Raw genomic sequence first — 21,179 nt, 5'->3', positions numbered from 1 at the left:
CAGCACTAATAAGATGTGAAAAGTGATATAGGAAAAAAACAACAGTGAAACTAGTGGACACCCCCTGATGTGATCTAACCGAGGATGTAGCTCCTCTCAAGCACATAGCTAATAGCAGAGGGTAACAGAGAAATGTAGTCCTGCAATACCAACCATGACATCACTGAACTATAATGACAACTCCTTCAGGAGAGAGACGAGGAAGGCAAGTCTTTTATAAAACACAAAAAATATTAATTATCATTGGTAGCTTTTTTTTTTTCAAAAAGGGTGTGGCGAGTCCATTCTGGACAGCTAGTATCTCATGTCTTTCTTGATGCTGAGGTTGAAATTCCTGCTCCATCATTGAGAAATTTCCAACACTGCACTTTGAAATTGACGAACTTCAGTGTTGATGGCAAGGAGAGGTCCACTGAGATCTCTATGAGTTTAATCTAAGACTGAGAATCACAATGAGAAGGGACGCCTAAGCAATCTAATTCAGACATGATTTTAGGATATTTGTCTTTTATATACTGCAGTCCCTTGCAGATTCATGGTGTCTATAATGCAACTGAATTGCACAGACATTTAATTGCAGACAATGATGTGGTGATGATCAGGATGGTAAGAGATTATCATTAAAAGGAAGGAATACATATATGTATAGCTAATATAGTACCCACTGGAGACTCACTACACAGGTAAGTCTACATGGTAGTCAATAGCTGATTTAAAAATTCAGATATTCCTGAAGCCAGAGAATGTATCATGTCAATACTGAACATGCCAGCATTTTCAGTAGTAGACTGTGGGCAGGTTTTTTTTCATAATATACTACACCAATCTTATGACCACACTAGTCTCACATACCACCTATGTTTTTCTTTTTTGCGTGTGGGTGGAGAAAAAGGATCTGGTGAACATAGCAAATAGCTAACACTTTTTGTTCTGGCAGTTGACAGATTCTGGGAATTACATATTGCATGGCTTCTGACTGGAAGAATTGCTGGTTATTTCCCCACCCACACGCAAAAGAAACACTCTGGCTATATACCTGAGAACATATTAATTTATAATTCTTAACAGAATTATTGTGTTTTAATCATGATTATAGTGATAGGGTCATCTGATCAATAGAGGTACATCAAAGGATGATACTATATTCATAATCATGGCAGCTGACTGCATTGTATGACTTCTTTTCACAGCAGCACGAGAAATTGTATCTGTTATTTATAAGTATGACACTACATGCATGTTGGTATAGACTATCATGTATGATGATGCAGCTGGTGGTTGCAACTGGTGGGAGAGCTTTCAATAAATATTATAATAATTAAGTATATGTTTGTGTGCACATCTACACAGTGATTTTGTTAGAATGCTGCCTTGATAATGGAAAGGTTCCAAATTAAATGCTTGGTGATGTCTTGGTGGTGATCACCTGTGCCAGCTAACTCATTCTGAAAACACATAGCTACCAGTAGTACAAAGGTGTACAATACGATATTACAATAATACAAAAGTACATGTGTACACAACTCTGAATAACTGAATGAATGTCAATAGTATAAAGGTTTACACAGCCTGAATATGATAATACCATCAATAGCACTTACACATAGCTCTTTGAATAGCTGTAGTATAAAGCTGTATAGCTATATAACCGTACAAAGCTCAGATTTCTCCCAAGCAAAACAAAGTAGAGTGGTAAACTGTTAATTTGCTACCAACATCAAAGTCATTTTCTTAATTGTACACATTCCTTTTACCACAACAAAGTAATTTTGAGCATATTAGAGTGGTGCTACACTGCTCTACTTCTCTTTATAGGGAAGACCCTGGAGCTATATAGTTGTACAGAACTGGATATATGCTGTAAAAAGCATTACCTTATTTAGCTAACTGTTGGGACCACAAAGGAGTGGGTGTGGCCCACAAAAAACATCACCCAAAAACCAGTCTCAATTTTCCCTGATGACGATGAGGCAATATTGGTTAGGTAAAACTAAACCCAAACAAGCCTTCAGATTGACCTGAAATGCTTTCAACAAGTTGCTATGGAATTTTCTACTGACTGACTGATACCTTCAGACAAGTGTAACTCGATAACGGATAAGGCCATAGGCTTGATTTTTTCACTGTTTGACATTGCTTCGGCCCGAGAGGTGCCTTTTGGCATACCGCAGTATGTATAAAGCAGTCTTCATAGACTTACCAATGTCCTCCTTTGTGTTCTATTCATTTTGGCTGACAGTGAAACGTGTCGATTTGGCAGTAGCATGTGATGGCTTCCCTTCGTAACAGAAATAGTCCACATTTTTCATAGTAGCTACTTTGATTGCAGAGGTGCTTTTTGAATAGTTCTTGATTTGTAATACTGTGTATAATGGGTTGAACATAGCTGAAAACCAAGCGTAATGGATACTTCACTTTTCAGATGATAAATCGTAGCTGGGACACGTGGCATTGTTTCTTTCTTTTGATGTGGTATGCGTGGGTTCACCGGTCATACCAATTTTATTTTACGAAAAATGTTAAACAATCAAGTACACAAAAAAATTTTTTGGACCATAGCGCATTGATAAAAAGTATTGAAACAAGTTGGTCCAGTATAGTGCACAATATTAAATCAGAGTAAAACAAAAAGAGGTGTTATATACACTGTGCTCTTCTTATGTTATCTTGAGCACAGTAGGTTAACACACCTTTTTGTTTTACTGGGATTTAATAACGTGCACTACTCCAGCTTGTTTCAGTATTTTTTATCAATGTGCTATGGTCCCTACTCCAGTTAAAAATTCCAAATTTTTTGTGTACTTGTTACTGCACTTACATACATACGTTTCTTTAAAAGTACTTCATAACTTTAGTGATTTAATATGTCAGATCAAACCACTAGCTATACAGTAGAACCCCTCAAAAAGAACAAATATGTGCATCTTGATAATCAGGACACTTGTGCTGTGACTCATACATTAAGATCCCTGAAATCAGGACTCTGAGTATACTTTTAGCATAGTGCTACATAAGTTGTGCACAATAGAGGGGTCCATACCATATACATGTAGCTGTAACCACAACACACCAGGTTATAGACAAGTGCTCCTGCAATCAATCCAGTCACTATGGAAAATATGGAGATACGTAGCTATAGTCAGCAAAGCCACAGGGAAGCCATAATGTGCTATTGTGAATTGATAACATGGCTTTCAGTGAAAATAAATAGGAGGACAAGGTAAACTTCATGATGCGTGCATTATACTGTGATATGCCAATAGGCACCTGTCAGGCTGAAGCAATGTCTAGCAGTGAAGAAGTCAATCCTGTGGCGTTAGCCATTGTTGAGTTACGCTTGCCTGAAGGTATCAGTCAGTAAGTACTGTACATTAGCCAGTCAGCAGAAAATTCCACTAAGTAATCTTTTTTTCTAAAATTCATAACAACATATTTGAAGTGTTATTTTATTATACTAAAGGCACTTTGGGCTTGTTCATACCTTACAAATACTGCCAAGGCACCATAAGGCTACTGTGAGGCTATATGGTTTCTGGTCAATATATTTTGTGAATTCTTCATGATCCCAAATGTACAGCACTACCATACTGTATGATGTTAATCATGACCGTATACGCATATGTAAACACGAAACAGAGGATACATGCAAAATAAGGTGCTAGCTGCATATTCAATAAATGTCACAAGTACATAAACTTAACAGTCAGCTTGTACAAAGTTTCTTTGGATAAATTACATGTAAAATATACAGTGGCTGGAAAATAAATAATTTTATTTAATTACATATTTGTCTATTTTATATGTCACGAGTGGTTTCATTTTAATTGTACTACTTCTTTCTTCCTGCAAAGTACACACATTGCACGCATAACTACTGTAGATTAAACATGAATATATTGCTGTACACTGTACGACTTTAAGAGATAACAATAGCTAAATCTAAAAATTTAAAAGGTACAAAGTATATATCAATTCTTATTTTCAAGGGTGCTAGTGGGTTTTTGAAGCCATTCAAGGGAGAACCCACATAACCACATGTAGCTGTTACATCATATTACGCATACTCAAAGTATCCGTGTTAGGTGGCAGTTTTTGCGCCAAAGAAATTGGACAAGAAACAGCCTGTTTCTTTGTAAAACCATCACGAAAATGATTGCCTGTAGCTGGGTGCCCAAGAGTGACAATGGAGTGAATTAGCCTGAAAGTAAGTGTTAGTTTTGAAGACACATACGAACATTTGTAGCCAACACACATTCTTCCTGTGTTTTCTCGAGTGATAGTGTATGCTGGTAAGTTATATCTGTAATTGTACACCTGTTTTTAGGTAGTGACAATGTTCCAGTTTGATTTATCACCCATTACAAGATGCTGACTGTGCGTTAGGTGTTACCTATTGAAGAGCAGGCTTGGCAACTCCACAAGCAACAGAAAGGTGTCCCAGTGTGTAAAGAAAAGGAACAAGAGCTTTTCTTTTGTTCAGAACTTCATTTATAACTTGTTTGATAAAGTTGGAATTTGTGGTTTATTGGAATTTGTTGCAATAACTGGTCAGTGTGCACAAGTTCTACACTGAATTGTAAAAGGTGATATTCTGGAATACACGATAGTCAGATCTCTACCAAACTTTTGGTGGGCCATCAGTGATAAATTTGCAAATTTTTAATGCATGGAATTATAATTGTTGTGATCCAGCACGAAGTTACAAGGCCCGGAAGTCGAAGTTTGCTTGCAGGCACTCGTTCTTTGTTTTATAACTCAAGAAAAAAGAAGTGCAAAGACGAATCCATGCACTAAGTTTCCACAAGTTTATTGAAGTATCTTTACAGCGAATTTGATGCCTGTGCAAGCAGCCAGTATCTCAGAATTAAAAAAATGTATGGGTTAACTTTGAGGGACTATAGCGCATGAATGAAACAAGGTACAATCTTATACTTTGGTCTCTGTATAGTAGAAAGTTAGGTCAATCTTTGAAGCAGTAGTTTAGATTCCTGTAACTTCCTTTGTGCCTGTATCAAAGGTAAAAAGAACAGCCTTTGTGTGGCTTCAAAAAGCTGCTAGCACCCTTAAGATGTCATTGAAAATTATTTACAGTAAAAACAAAACATAATTCAATTTAGAATAAAGATAAGCAATTGCTGTGGTCTAATATAATTGGTCTACACATCACCTTGTTGTGTACAGTGTGCAGCAATATACGTACGTGTGTACCATTAGTATGTGTTATAGACTTACTTGGCTTTTGTAACTCCATATAAAAGCCTATAAGACAAAATAGAGTATAATTATGTTGCATTTGATAGATACAAAAATTATGCATTACAAATAAACGCCATGCCATAGCAGTGTATCAAATGATCACTGCAGTACTGAACATGTTTATTCAAATAAGAACAAGTCAGATGCATGTGAATAAAATTCTCATTCAATACTGCTATCATGCATGGTCATCACCAATGACCTTGCATTGTAACACAGCTCATGTTAAGGCTGTCACAAGGCACACTGTTAAATTACAGTGAGTATAATGTATGCATTGCATAGCAGTTGTGTTTAAAAGATATACTAACCTGTATTAGTAACAGGAGAACTTTTATATCTTTGAGTGTCCATATAATAAATGCCAACTGGAGCGGTTTTAACTTGCACTGGTTCTGTAAATACATAATAGCTTTTACATTAATAGTATCATGCATTAACAGTATTATACATTAACAGTATCAAGATGTAATGGAAGATACTGTTACAGTAATGGAGATGGAAGTATAGTTAGCAGGTATGTATGTATGTATGCACACTATATATAGAGATAATATCTCTCTACCACAAAATAATTATACGTATAGCATTGGAATTTGTATATGTAATAGGACGGATGGGTGTGGTATTCGGGATTAATAGTGCGAGCATTGTAAACAGGAAGGAGTAAAATAGTGCGAGGCGAAGCCGAGCACTATTTCCTTCCTGTTTACAATGCGAGAACTATTAATCCTGAATACCACAACCATCCGTCCTATTGCAAATTAATCCGACAACCATAGCAACTGTTACTAGGCAACAGAAATTCAACAAATAACCACCGAAAAAGATCAATCACACTTAGCAACCGTTACCTAGCAACCGGTGCTAAGCAACCATATTGTTGTTATGCCTTGGGCATGTATCACTATGGTAACAATAGTTGTCAAGTCGGACATTTACTTCTAATATAAATACACCACACTATTTTAGCCAATCAAATTAGTATTATAGATTTTTGTCAAGGGACCTTGACAAACAAGTGTAATACTAATTCTATTGGCTAATCGCTTGACGTATTTCAATATAATACGTCGAGCTGCTATTGAGAGTATTATACAGTAACACATTCAGTTGTTGGATTAATAATGATTTTTGGCAGCAGTTTCAGTGAAATTTATTCAATTGTAAATGATAGATATTCTATTGCAAATTTGCAAGCAAAATGTAAGTAGAAAGGATAGCGTAACTCATCGATTATCGACCATCACCAATTATCAACCAGTAGTATCCAAATAATTACGCGATTTTATGAACATGCAAGTTAAAAGACTGTTGAACCTCCCTTTGGAATATCCAGCACTCTTACAATGTCATAAAGACAAGAAATCAAACATGGAAAGGCACAAAGCGTAATGGCATTTAACTGGCACAACAAGCTGATGAATTGCCTGGCAGTACTGAAAGTTGATTAGCTTTGCAATGAATGTGGTTTTGTTGAATGGGAGAAGCAGAAGGACAACATGGTGTTCCATCTACAGTACTGTGTAAATATAGAATTCTGGATGGCTGAACCACAGACAAAACCTGAATGGCCCTCATTCACAATAAAATTAGCTACCTGATACCTGAGGGAGATAAATCTCAAGATAAATACATTGGCAAGATTGGGACTGAGAAAACAGGTAGTTAGAGAAGTACTGTATAACAATCTATGGCAATCAAGAAAAATCAAATAGGAGCAACAAATGATCTTGTGAAAAGTTTGGAGTGCTTTTTGTCTGAATATCTAGTGAGCTAGTTATCAGCTAAATTTCTGTACAAAGACAAAATAATGATAGCTATTTGAAAGCAGCAACATTTGATGATGGTATATTGTAATTTTTTTGGCTGTGGTAACACTGTCAGTTTTAGGGGCTGTGGTTGCACCATCGCCTTTTGGGTCAGCCTTGATGGTACGTAATACAATTTTTATCCTCTTCTGTTCCTATATGGATTTGGAATGTCAGATCTTGCAGCATGTAATTGTGTTGCTGTAGTTAGGGATGTTGTGACTACTGGTGTTGTCATGTTCTCTATGTGCTCCAGTATGACATAAGTACTTGGGGTGTAAACAAATAACTAATCAGTCAGGGTGTTGCGTGTTGCTGTAATTATTTTGCATATATACATCAGAAATATTTTATGTATGCTTTAGTGGTAATTTTAGAAGATGAAACAGAGAAGAAGAACAAGGCATAGAGAAAGAAGGCAAAGTAAAAAAGAGGGAAGTACATAAGCAGAAAGAAAGGAAGCTTCAGAAATCTGTAAAATAAGCTGAAGACACCAGTGGTACCTGAACCATATTTGACTCAGAAATGGTGAAGATGATGATACCGATAGCTAAACAGGCAGATATCCAGTGATTATCAAGGTGCAACATGGATCCGGACTGTAACTACCTCATCTATCCCACTGGAAACTTGATGAGGGAATGTGTGGACTGCATGTACTAATGAGAACAAGTGAATGAACAACTAGCTAGTGTTTACAAGTTGATTATGGCCTACATGTACATGTGTGAAGTATTATGTGAATGCATGTAAAAATTATTTAACTAAATGTGTACATATTTCTTGAACAGAATGTTCAATTTGATTCATTTTTTAGGTGTAGACCCTTGTCATGTTAGTGGTTAAGTTGTTTGCATAGTTGTATTACTTGCACAAATTCATAGCAAGTTATGGTCCATTTCTTGGAATTGGTCAATAATAGGTACTATTCTCGTATTGTGGAATAGATTTTTGTAGTGAGTGTTGGGAAAAAATAGATGCAGCTCCATTGGAAATTTTGCTGTTCTACGATGTCGGATGCCCGAGTAATACGTTAAAGCTTAGATGGTCGGTAATCAGTGAGTTAAGCTAATTTACTAAATCAGTAATGAAACATAAAATACAGTATTAGATAGCATCCTATTACAATTATTAAATCTGACACAATAGAAAAATCCACACAATAAGGACAAAGGCTTTGGTCCCAACAAGTCTGGCTCCAAACATTACTACCTCCAAAAGAGGAAAACCCCTGAGTAAGAGGAAGCAAATAATTATACACAAGTCTAAAATTTTGGACATAAAAGTGTCCATTATAGTTCCACTATAAAGGTGCATGTGCCATAAACATATTAAATACCGTGGATAAAATTTTAGTGGTATGTGGGTTTGTGAAAAAAAAACAAATTTGTAATATTAAATTTTGTGGGTAAACCTTTCTGTGGTTGGCTACATCTCAACGAGTAGAAATTCATGGGTCCAGAGTTACCTTACCTCAATGCTACAGCTAGCATTGCAATTGTCAGACTAAAGCACATAAGATGAACTTTGCATAAATATATGGTACAATAAGGAGTGAGGATACACACTAGCAAAAAAATTAGAATAATTACTTAAGCAACACATGGTCCCACATGATCTTGTGGGGGATTGGGGTTGACTCGCCACAGAAGAATATTGCTGGGATCAGAAGTTAGAAACAGCTAGGTTGCAGATACTTTGAAAAAAAAAGCCATTGTGTGGTTTACAGGTGCTTTTGTCACATAGCTAAATGGAATAAATGTGTACTTTAATAGGATTTTAAAGAAGATGCGTTGATGACTACTGCTGTCACCTCCAAGGTACCAGGGTGTGTAGTTGCCTTTGTAATGTAAAGTAAAAAGTACCACCACTTGCTGTTTCTTTTACACTTAACATCACAAGATACAATATGCACGCATTGTACACTATCAACAATCAAACTGTAGGGGGCTCATAGTACTAGTTTACAATTAAACTTGATTAACATTACAGACACCCACACATGTACATACATACAAACACCTGTACATACCCATCAATAACATCGATTCAATCTTGTTAGCTAATTCAAACATTTCAATGCCTGGAACTCTCAAGGCTTTAATCAACTGATTCCAAGTTGCTTCACTACATTTCTTAAGCCACAGCTGAAACATCTTGGAACAGCACTTTTCAGCATCCTTGGGGTGATTTTCTTGCAAATTATTTAGTTCATTAGCACTGTCATTTATCAGCTCTACTCCTAGATCAAACCAATTCTTTGAAATTTCCTTTTTGAACCGGTGTAGAAGTCTGAGAGTGGGGCAGTCACTACCTGTCAAATGTTGAAAATGATAACATAGTGTACCTCTGTTTATCTGTACCATTTTAATAAATTGATTGATTGGGAATAGGTGTATGTTCTATTAGAATTATGAAAGATACATTAGTACTGTATCATGAAGGTTTGGACTGGCCAAACACATCCCCTAAAATCAGTCTCACGATACCTTCATGACATCTTGGCAGTATTGGTTAGGTACAACAAAGCCCAAAAGTGCCTTCAGTATGGCCCGAAACACTTCCAAAAAGTTGCTACATTTTTTGTTTTGTTTAGTGGAATTGTGTACTGACTGCATGACTGATGCCTTCAGATTAGCTTAACTCAAGGCTACAGGCTTGATTTTTCCACTGTTCAACGTTGCCTCAACCTGACAGACAGGTGTCTTCTGGAATACTGCAGTACATACAATGCATGCACCATGAACTTATGTTTGTCCTCTTTTGTGTCCCATTTCTTTTCGCTGACGGTCGCTCGATGGCTTCCCTACATTTGTAAATGGGAATCATCCGTATTTTCCATGGTGACTGGATTGATTGCAGAGGTGCTTCTCCTACTGTTCTTCATTTGCAGACCTGTGTAACAGGCTGAACATAGCTGAAAGTGAAGCGTGATGGCCACTTCACTTTCTAGCCAGTAATTCATAGTCGGAGCACGTGTTCAGTCGAAAACATTACTTCTGGCACCATCCTTCCTTTTGATGCGGTAAGCACGGGTTCACCAGTCATAATAATGTTACAAAAAAATAAACAAACAAGTATAAGGAAAATTAAGAATTTTAAATTCGAATAGGGATCATATATAGAAACAAAAAGTAGGGAAACAAGGGAGGTCACCTACACCTGCAGATATAAATACTAGTGGACATTTAATCCCTAATTCAGTCATAAGTATAGACAGAATCATGGAAAAGTCCACTAGTACTTATATCTGTAGGTATAGGCAACCTCCCTTGTTCCCTACTTTTTTCTATGGTTCCTAATTGAATTTAAAATTCTTAATTTTTCCTTATACTTGTTTGACATATGTTCATATGTATAAGCAAGTCAGTACATTAAAAGGCTCCATTTGTACAAACACACGAGTCGTTGACTATGAATATTGAGATAAGGGCATTAGTTTAGTCACAGTTACAAATATGTATGTGCATGTTTCCATGTAGCTGACCTTGAAAATAGTCAGTGAGAAATATATATTCCATGATACATGTAAACATACTAACATTTTTAATGTGTTATTATAGCTTTAGTGGCTATCAAAGCACTGATCTAATTACCTATCTTACACAACATAAACACATATACAACACATACCTTTTCCAAGTATCTCAGTTTCACCTATTAAAGAAAATATTCACATCAGTATTAAATAAATAAATGACTATGTATGTATGATAGGCCTATAGTCATAATAATACATTTACTTTATTTAGTATCAAACAGTACGGTCATACTGTTTAGTAAGGTTTCCCTAAAGTGACATGCGCCACTAAAAAAAGCCATGTCTAAAAACCATCATGGAAATATGTTTCATACATGGCGAAAATCACCTTTATGGAATAGTCTTACTCCTTTCAGCATCAATTACAGCATTAAAAACAAGAAAACACTCACAGGAGTCCGGATATTAATTTTTAAAAAAAAATGCTGTACCTTGAAATTTCGTCTGCCTGCCTGCCTGCCTGCCAACCTGACCTTAGTCACAAGACTAGAGACCGAACAAAGTAGCACCTGACCACCACTTGATGTCACAGCGACAAACTCACTGATGGGCTGTGCTTTTTTGTAGTTGTGACGAATGTTTGCCTTCCGCGATTTGCCATTCTTTTTATTTTCAATTAAATGGTTGTTTTCTTCATGGAAACCATACCAAGGTGTTAATGACACTTTCCTTGAAGGAGCATATTTAGATGCCACGAAGTTGCTTAACAGACTTTAGTATCGGGTAGCAGCTAAGCTGTACTTTCAAAACAATTGCCATGCTCTCTTAAACCATCACAATGTGCCACGACAACAATCCACTGTAGCTTCATAAGAAAACAAGGCATTATACCACACCCACTAGCTTGATCTACTGCGTAGCTGAGTGGTGAGATTGAGATACTCTAATACAGCAATCACAGCCACACGTGTATTTCATAGCTACGTATGCTCTGGCAAAAAGGTCAACAAACTAGTGCAACAAATTTTAAAACGAAGTATGATTCCAGCGATAAAAAGTAGTGAAACAAGAGATGATGGTAGCTATGAGGGAAAATCCTTAGTTATGCACTTGGCATTGTAGCAATGTGGGAAAATCCCTACTTTGGCATTACTCCTACAATACCTATAAGTAGGGATTTTCCTACATTGTTACAATGCCAAGTAGCTAGGGATTTTCCCTCATAGCTACCATCATCTCTTGTTTCACTACTTTTTATCGCTGGAACCCTACTTCATTTAAAAAATTATTTTTTGTTGCACTAGTTTAATTATTAATAGCAGAATACTAATAATGGTTCAAAAAGCTACCCAGTGATGGTCACAAAAATATATGATCACAGATTTACAATTCGGTAGTGGTCAAGTCCAGATTTTCTTTTGTAACATTTCATGGTACATAATCAAATACAGACAGTGTCAGTTAATATCATGCACATGTCTATAATACCTGGATCAGAGAGTCGCCGGGCACTGGTAGGCGTACCATCTGTGTGCATTCTATAGCTAAAATCCTCATTGACATAGCTGCGTGCACCAGGAAGAACTATGCTTCCATCTGCAAGAAAACCATGCACATAGTTACTACACAACACTAGCGTTTGTATAATCAGTGTATTACCATAACAAGGCACATTTTTAAAGTCACAAATTCTTATATGCACATGTCAATATAAGTACTTGGTTCACTTAACTGAACATCAACATGACAATGTTAATAAGATATACACCAGACCACTATACAGTCCTAACCTGTTACAGCATCTGAATCAGTAGTAGCTTGTTCATGTAATGGTGAGACTGCTTGATTCAGTTGGTTTACCTGTGCATCCCACATATAAATGGTACAAAGAGGATAGTTATAAACTGTCAAGTCTTCAAGACTTCATGCACAATTATGTGTTAAATATAAAAATTTAAATTTCATGCAAAATACCCGTACACAACAACACCAATAATACATTTACATGGCTACAGTACATATAACATATGCATATGGTCACATGTGCATAATAATACATACATACATACAAACCTCAAGCCAAACGATGTGATGGTCTGATAAATGCAGTGCTCGGTTACTCTTACTACAATAAGCGTGGCGTTCATTAAAATCTTTCAGTATCATCAAGTGGTCATTTGAATTACATTTGGTACACAAAAATCCATATTTGCAATCCTCGGGTGGTATTTCCAAGCTTTTACAGACATCCCCCAAAGCTTCTTTTATGGTTCGAAAAACATCTATGTGTAAGACTTGATCACATCCTTTAGAGTCGGTGGTATAAATCTGAACCTCAAGGGAAAAGACTTTATCAATGATACAAACGTGATTATCAACACCTATAGAAAATGTTATCATATCTTTAAATGTATACTGCTGTCCTGTTTGTTCATCGTAACAAGGCTTCGACCATTTGTCTGGCATATTTGTTAGTATGTACGCTGCAAGAAAACAGAACACACTGCGATGCAGTGACCCAGACAAAAATGTAATTGACAGCGCATCATGGCATTTATTACCATAACTGTCAAATAAGCCTTTTTTGTTCTCATATGATTCTAAAATACTGGGCATGAAATACTCCGTTTGATTCACTTTAGCTACAAATTTCAAATGTTCAAGTAAATTGATAAAAGTAGTAAGCGTCATTTTCCCAGGGCCATCAAATTCTATTTCCCTGACCATCTTGGTATTCAATCTTCCTTCTTTCATCAAAAGTTCTTTAGCATCGTAATTTCTTTCTTTATCTTTAAATCCAGTGAGTAAGTATTTCAGTTTATCAAACATCCAGCAACAGCGAGTAAATACAAAATCTCTTGCACCTTCAACAGTGTCAAAGTGAAACAAAACTCCATGATGGTGAAAAAATTTCAAAGCAAGTTTTAATTCCGGTTCACTATACATCTTGCATTCAGTTTTCCATATCTCTTCAAATACAATTCTGTATTCTAAATACTGTGCTTTCTGTTCATGGCAAAATTTTTGTATTTTAAGGCTTAAAATCACCCAACTAACTGGTATTTGATGAATTGAATTCTGTGAAACTGTTTCTTCCAAACGATCCCTTATTAAAGAAATATTTTCATCTTCGTTACTTTCTAAGTTAACAACATGCAAGTAGCTATCTTTATTATACCAGAGAGAAAGTGGAATTTCACATACTGAACAATTGATATGTGCTTTCAAGTTTTGGACATTTTCGTTGACCTTGGTAGCTTCTTTATGGTACAGCATTTCCAAGCTATTGTCGTCATCAAAACGTGTTCCTACAAAAGCCGTGTAAAAAGCCTTCTCAGGATTACCTGCAATTTCAAGTTCATCAAATTTAAATTTCTTTCCAAAACAATTAGTTGACATTAGCTCTTTTATAAACTGATGTGATCTAGCACACAAACCATCTTCTTGTCCACGTAATTTGTAAGTGACGAATGTAACTATAGCTGGCTGAAGTAGACAGATGGTTGACGATGGCACATTGATATCTAGCAGGATGAGAATGTCAAACATTTCTTTTGAATTCATTGCTGTAGTAGGCTTTGTAGGGCACTGCTTCTGGTTAATCTGGTCTATCAATATCTCTAAATGTTCAAGGTTAATTTCCATCCAACTAGACTCTCCATGTTTCTTAACAAACACAGTGTGATAGTCACCACTACCAGGTGATTGTGTAGTCTTGTTCATTAGTAATTTACAGAATTTTGTTTTCCCGGCTTTTGGCTCTCCAGTACACAGCACTGTTGAATATCGCACTTTGACAACATTACTTTTTCTTTCTGCTATGCCTTTCAAAAGATCTCCTTCATCTGTTACATCTGTTGATTAAGTACAGTAACACAAGTATATAATTAAAAAAGAAGTAGGGATCTAAGCAATAAAAAGTAGTGAAACAAGAGAAGAATGCTGGTATTACAGCATAGCTCTGTGAGAAAATCCCTACATTAGCATGTTACAGTAGTTGTTTTCGTTCAATGCCAAAATAGGGATTTATCCACCATAATACCACCATCATCTCTTGTTTCACTGCTTTTGTTGTTTTTAATAATTTTTAAGTATACAAGTTTGTTTAGTTTTTTTTTTCTGTTTTTGTCTTAGCATACAGCTATAAGCATGTGACTGTTCTATTAGGGTGACTGTTGTATTAGAGTAACTCGAGTCAGCCTTCAGGGGCATGTCACTATTAGGGGTGCACCAATATGAATATCGGTATCGGTACCGATATGCATTATCCGTTATCGGTAAAACACAGTCGAAATTACCGATATGTATAACATTATTATACTTATTATTATTAAACATGCACCTTGTGAAATCGCTTCGTAACGATCGTTCAGTAAGTGTAGACCGCCTGCATTACGCACCAATAAAAGCCTACATCACATGATATGCAAGAAAGGTAAGCATACGCTAGTGCAAAAAATTGCTTTTGTAGCTCAGTGTCTGTAATATATAATGCCAAAAGCATTTTTATTTAAAGCTGGCAAGAGAAATGCTATTAACTCGGTGCCCATCAAGCCATTACCATAACGCATGCGCTTGAAATCAGGTGCATGTAACGATGCCACGTGTCAAGGCAGTTATTTGGGAATACTTTAAAGTGTCTAAGTGCAACCAGCGTTTCACAGTTTGCCAGTGTTATGAGAATGATGTATCCCGTGGTGGCCTCACAGTTAAAGCTTTTAACACCTCCAATTTAATACACCATCTGAGGAGGGAGCACCCTATAGATTTCAAAGACTATGAAGAGAAGAAGAAGGTGCAGGAGCTGAAAGAGAAAGTAGCAGCTGAAAAGAACGTGTGGAAGGATCCAAAGGAAACAGGAATGAAACAGTTATCACTAGTAGAAACAGAGGCAACGTCAAAAGCATGGGATATCAATGATCCCCGTGCAATTTGTGTGCATCATAAGATAGCTGAAATGATGGCTTTGGATTTTCAACCATATTCAATTGTATCAGACACAGGGTTTACTGCATTGCTTAAGACCTTGGAACCCAGATACACATTGCCAAGTCGCCGCTACTTTACTGAGGATGTTGTCCCTGGTATTGCAAGTGCTATCAATTCAAAGCTAGCTGTGGTATTGAAAGATGTAACATATTTCAGTTTAACCACTGATGTTTGGAGCACTAGCTTGACCAACCAATCATTGATCAGCCTCACTGCTCATTGGTTAGAAGATAGTTTTATGAGAAAATCTGCAGTCTTACATGTAAAACATTTAGATGGGTCACACCCGGGGGAAAAGATATGTGAAAGCATAGAGTCAATGATTGAATACTGGAAGATATCAAAGGAACAAATCCATTTAGTGTTGACTGATAATGCTAGCAACATGAAGAAGGCCATCAAAGATGCTAATCTGAGTGGGTTTGGTTGTTTTGTGCACTCACTTCAGCTAGTTGTTAATGATGGTGTGATGTCACAGCGGGTCATCATTGATGTTCTGGCTGTAGCAAGAAGTATTGTAGGCCACTTTAAGCATTCAACAGTTGCCTATAATTTACTGGATGAAATACGTGAGCATCTTGATATATACCAAAACATAAATTGCAGCAAGATGAACCAACACGATGGAACTCGACACTCTTCATGCTTGAATCCATCTATGAGCAAAAAACGGCACTGGCTGCTTATTCCACTGAGCATGGTGGTATCACAATGCTGAACAGCTATCAACTTGATATAATTAGAAAACTAATTGCACTTCTGAAACCAATCGAAGAAGTAACCAAGATGATCTCAACAAATTCAGCAAGCATTTCAGCTGTGATACCATTGGTAAAGATCTTGAAAAGAATGTTTAACAAACATGATGATGATGCTGGAATAAGAACCATGAAATCAGAGATGCTGACCTCATTGGAATGCAGATTCGATGGCATTGAGCAGATAGATGAGCTTTGTGTTGCTACTGTTCTAGATCCACGATTCAAGCATCACTTTTTCATGGAAACAGAAACACCACAACTGGCTACAGAATATTTGATTGATACTTGCGAGGTACTGATGCACCCCCTAATAAGAGGGTACGCCATGATCATACCACCACTTCAGAGGACAATGATCAGTCATCATCTAGCAAAGTATGGGAGTGTTTTACTGAACTACTGGAGGAAGCTGGGGCAACTAGTGATGTGGGAGGAGGAGCTGAAGGAATGGTGGATAATTATTTATCAGAACCACTTATTGACTACAAAAAAAGGTGACCCTTTGAAGTGGTGGCATGATAATGGCAGAAGATATTCATTGTTGGGAAATATGGCACAGTGGTTTTTGAGTGCTCCACCGACTAGTGTTCCATTTGAACGGCTGTTTTCTGGAGTTGGGAACCTATATAATGAAAAAAGAAGCAGGTTAAGCCCAGAACATGCAGAAATGCTCTTAAGTATTAAGTACAACAAGCATTTAGTTGATTAAACAAACAATTAAAGTTCTAACAGTTCTCTCTATTTCTATTTGATTTTTGTTTATACACATTGATATCACTCAGTTATTTTTACTAATATCGGTATCGATATCGGAATCGGTAATTTTGTAGTAAATATATCGGTTATCGGAAAATTGGTAAATTCCCATATCGGTGCACCTCTAGTCACTATTTCATATTTTCACTATGCTAGCATTATAAAATACAGCTAGACCAATAATAAGGAGGTGTGGTCATCATGATCGAGTCAACACATTGTTAAGAGGAGTGGGCTCTGCATTAAATCATATTAATCAACCAAGATCGTTAATGGGACCTATTGTGAAGTTACAGGTATCTACCTGGTGTCCAGTATCTCTTACAGTAGTGTAAGTGCCTTAAATAATGTTGTGGCATCTAAATATGCTGCTCAAGGGAAAGTGTTGATAAGGAAAATTAATGCCTCGATATGGTATGAAGATGACGGACCAGCCTGATTGAAGATAAAAGGAAAGAGGGTACACACTCGTCAGAACTCCAATGTCATGCCACTTGTGAGTTTAGTATTGTGGCATAAAATGGTGGCCGTGTGCAGGCAGGCAGGCAGGCAGGCAGGCAGGCAGGCAGGCAGGCAGGCAGGCAGGCAGGCAGGCAGGCAGGCAGGCAGGCAGGCAGGCAGGCAGGCAGGCAGGCAGGCAGGCAGGCAGGCAGGCAGGCAGGCAGGCAGGCAGGCAGGCAGGCAGGCAGGCAGGCAGGCAGGCAGGCAGGCAGGCAGGCAGGCAGGCAGGCAGGCAGGCAGGCAGGCAGGCAGGCAGGCAGGCAGGCAGGCAGGCAGGCAGGCAGGCAGGCAGGCAGGCAGGCAGGCAGGCAGGCAGATGAAAATTCAGGTTTCAGTGAATTTAAAAAAAAAAATTTTTTTCTATATCTGACTGCCTATAAATGTTTTCTTGTTATTAATGCTGTACTTGATGTTACGTAGATGGGCTAATATTATTCTGTATGGGAGAAAGATGGTGTCTTTAGTGGTGCATGTCACTTTTTGGACAGGATCCTACAACAGTACTACCATACTGTTTGATAATGAATGCACTAATATGTCTACATTTAATACATGTACACATTGCTGACCCAATACTACTGGAAAGTGTGAGATTCTGAAGCCCCACAACTGGTTTGTATATGTGACTGGATGACATAATGGCACGAGTCTAAATTTTATGGTATGAAGCATTGATTACAATGGGTAAAACACTTGATACCATAAATTTTTAAAATGCTTTATTATATGTAAAGAAAAGGTCTAATGGTAAAAACCTGGATATCATCTAAATCACGAGTCAAGAGAAGTTTGAAAATCATTGTTTCGTTACAGTATACCAATGGATACATGAGTTATGGCCATTTTTTATATCACATACTATGCAATCAATCTTTCTTTACTGATTTCATCTAGTGAAAAAAGGTGATACAAGGAAAACTCATTCAGCAACGGATTTCCCTATGGCTAACATTTCTTAACGGATTTCCCTAACGGATATCCCTATGGCAACGGATTTCCCTATGATTTCCCTATGGCTAACACAATGGTGCAAGTTTCACTTCTGTACCTTATTGTATTTGTAAGTTATAACTGTTTTAGTAAAGCTGATCAAGTCACTTATGTATTTGATAAACAGTTCTGCATTTAAAGAGCTTTGCAGTACTTAAAATATTTTTCCAAGTGGCAAGAAGCTATTAAGGAAAAACGGCAGCTCAGAATTGAATGTAAACAGACAGTAAAACAGAATTTATTCACAAAGCACACAGTTGGCAAAAAAAAAAAATTCTATTGAATAATAGACAATTTTAAACTTGGGGATTCACTGCATTATAACTCCAAACTTAACACAGGGCTCACAAACTTTCAAGTGGTGGTTTGACCATAAAAAGTAAAGTATTTGTCCCCACCTTACCATCATAATATATTTCTGCACGCAATATACACAACCACAACAATTAATGCATGCAAATACCTGGAGCAGTGGTTTCTGTTGGGGTAACTGGTTCAGTTGACATATTACCATTACACTGTAATGATGATATGTGGGATGTACTGGACGTCACCATTTCTACAAGTGGATAAAAGATAAATACTCCTGCCAGCAAAGTGCAACCAAACCTTGTGATACTTGATGGCTATACTGGGGTGGTAGTAATTCTGAAACAGAAATTAGAGAATGATCCATGACACATGTTCATACACACTATTGCAATTGTTGCATCAACAGAATTTGTGTTAGGAATAGTACATGACTAATTTCTAGACAGACTATCGATTTCAATTCATATAACTTGTTGAGGGTAGTCACTACACATATGAATTTTTCACCAAACAGTTTATCACTCTGTGCTATGTAGTACTGGCCATGAATTTGGTAGACATTGGGGATGGTTCTATGCTTCAACACACACACACACACACACACACCACACGCACGCGTGCACACACATGCACAGAGGGAGAGAGATTGGAGAGACAACAGTTCAAAATTGGGACACAATTCATTGTAGCTATGAGGTGTACAAAATTTCACTTTGAAAAGGCTTGGCCAGCCGCATGTATCATGCTCTCTATCCTTGTACCACTACAAGCTAGGGCCTGGCAAGGCCAGCAGTAGCCATCTAGACTTGTCATATGTGTTTGAAAATTCAAAACTAATGTAAGTGTTTCTAGTTTGGAGTGTGTATGGCTAAGTATACACTTATACTTAATGGAGAAATTTGTCTGGGTGTTTAACATAGTTACAAAATGTGGTAAGAAAGTACTGTCTTTTGCAGGATATAAGTAAAGAGAAACTTCTTTGTTTTGGTTATGTTTTAACATAGGGACCATGCAGCAGACTTTCCTTGGACACATGCCAACACACCACTATGTGTAGTGATGCATGTGTGTGTGTGTGTGTGTGTGTGTGTGTGTGTGTGTGTGTGTGTGTGTGTGTGTGTGTGTGTGTGTGTGTGTGTGTGTGTGTGTGTGTGTGTGTGTGTGTGTGTGTGCGTGTGTGTACAATGTACGTGCATGCAGTTAGTACTCACCTTGGACAACTTGAGAACTGGATTCTGACTCTACTGGATGTCCAAATGGTACCTCTTCTGGGTTGGTCATCTTGTTAGCCAAATTGGTCAGGCTAGTATACTCTTCGGTCTTCTTCATAAATGTGATTAGCTCATCATAACTTTTGCTGTCATTGTTTTCCATTTTATCATGGACAATATCTAAAAAGAAATTCACTCGTAATTTATCCTGCTTTGGTTTAGCTTCCAAATTTGCTGTGTCTTTGTGAGAGAGTAACTTCATGTCACTAAACTTCTGTACCAAACTATCGACATGTGGATCAAGTGTGTTAGCTAACTCTTCACGGTGCTCAACCAGACGATGAATAGATTGCTTGTCAGCCATGACTCATTAAGCTTTTTAATCTGTGTAATGACAAGAATTTAAATACTTACAGTATCATACAACCGGCAAGGTGGTACACAATACCATAGCTGGTATATAATTACATGCACGTATATGCCAATTGGGCATGTACTGGTCATTGTAATGTACACTTTTGTAGACATAAATTGAATGTCGGTTTCCTTATCAAACAGTAATGCACAAACTCACAATCGGTTTAGAACATGCATTAGCACGATTTTGTATCTGTCTGGGTATTAGTTGTTACAATAAACCACAGGTAAGAGTGAAAGGGAACATGTGCCATTATAGGACTACAAGGATTATTCCTATATACGTATGGCATTTTCTTCTTGCAGTTATATAAATCAATTGAAATATTTTTCAAAAAATAAAATATTGACACAAACATGTATGTTATCCACCCACAAGCAATGAGGAAATATTAAAACACTTATACCACACAGACCCTAACTACATTAATTGTACAAACTGAATTGATAAACATTTTTATGAAAACCCACAAATTCCTTTAAGTTATTCATATGTACATCTGTTAGTTCTAATAGGTATGGTATGTCATGTCTGCAGTGGAATCCTTCCTTGCTCAAGTTCAGTGATTTCATAGGGTAACGAAATTCACCTGTTTATGGATTTCACTTACTTACACTACTTTGGGTAGATCTCCCATGAGTTATCTATCTGTCTCTGGTATTGTTCAAGGGAAGCTACACAAGTCTGGTTTGA

The 21,179-nt window shown here is 37.1% G+C and overlaps 1 protein-coding gene and 1 long non-coding RNA gene across 3 annotated transcripts in view; one reads left to right on the top strand and one right to left on the bottom strand.

Annotated features, from left to right (window-relative positions):
• The first annotated feature begins 619 nt into the window (after window positions 1-619).
• LOC136258539 (uncharacterized) lies at window positions 620-7,928 on the top strand. Its single transcript, XR_010702817.1, has 3 exons — window positions 620-3,347; window positions 4,083-4,204; window positions 4,325-7,928. It is a non-coding gene; the product is annotated as an uncharacterized lncRNA (long non-coding RNA).
• Window positions 3,692-21,179, bottom strand: part of LOC136258527 (uncharacterized) — a 21,599-nt gene continuing 4,111 nt past the window's right edge. The window contains exons 2-12 of one of the 2 annotated variants that reach the window (XM_066051843.1): window positions 20,069-20,452; window positions 19,155-19,193; window positions 19,009-19,104; window positions 12,622-14,402; window positions 12,339-12,408; window positions 12,037-12,144; window positions 10,701-10,724; window positions 9,100-9,381; window positions 5,568-5,651; window positions 5,233-5,259; window positions 3,692-3,843 (exon numbers count right to left, since the gene is read on the bottom strand). In XM_066051843.1, the coding sequence (XP_065907915.1) occupies window positions 3,830-3,843; window positions 5,233-5,259; window positions 5,568-5,651; window positions 9,100-9,381; window positions 10,701-10,724; window positions 12,037-12,144; window positions 12,339-12,408; window positions 12,622-14,402; window positions 19,009-19,104; window positions 19,155-19,193; window positions 20,069-20,432 (2,889 nt within the window). In that variant the 5' untranslated portion in view covers window positions 20,433-20,452 and the 3' untranslated portion in view covers window positions 3,692-3,829. Of the gene's footprint in view, window positions 3,844-5,232; window positions 5,260-5,567; window positions 5,652-8,153; window positions 8,299-9,099; window positions 9,382-10,700; window positions 10,725-12,036; window positions 12,145-12,338; window positions 12,409-12,621; window positions 14,403-19,008; window positions 19,105-19,154; window positions 19,194-20,068; window positions 20,453-21,179 lie in introns of those variants that run through there. The other variant, XM_066051851.1, reaches the window with a different exon arrangement.

This window comes from Dysidea avara, chromosome 1, assembly GCF_963678975.1.
Source record: "Dysidea avara chromosome 1, odDysAvar1.4, whole genome shotgun sequence".
NCBI classification, from domain to species: Eukaryota; Metazoa; Porifera; class Demospongiae; order Dictyoceratida; family Dysideidae; genus Dysidea; species Dysidea avara.
The sequence above is the reverse complement of the archived record's forward strand: the minus strand, read 5'-3'. Positions and strand labels throughout refer to the sequence as shown.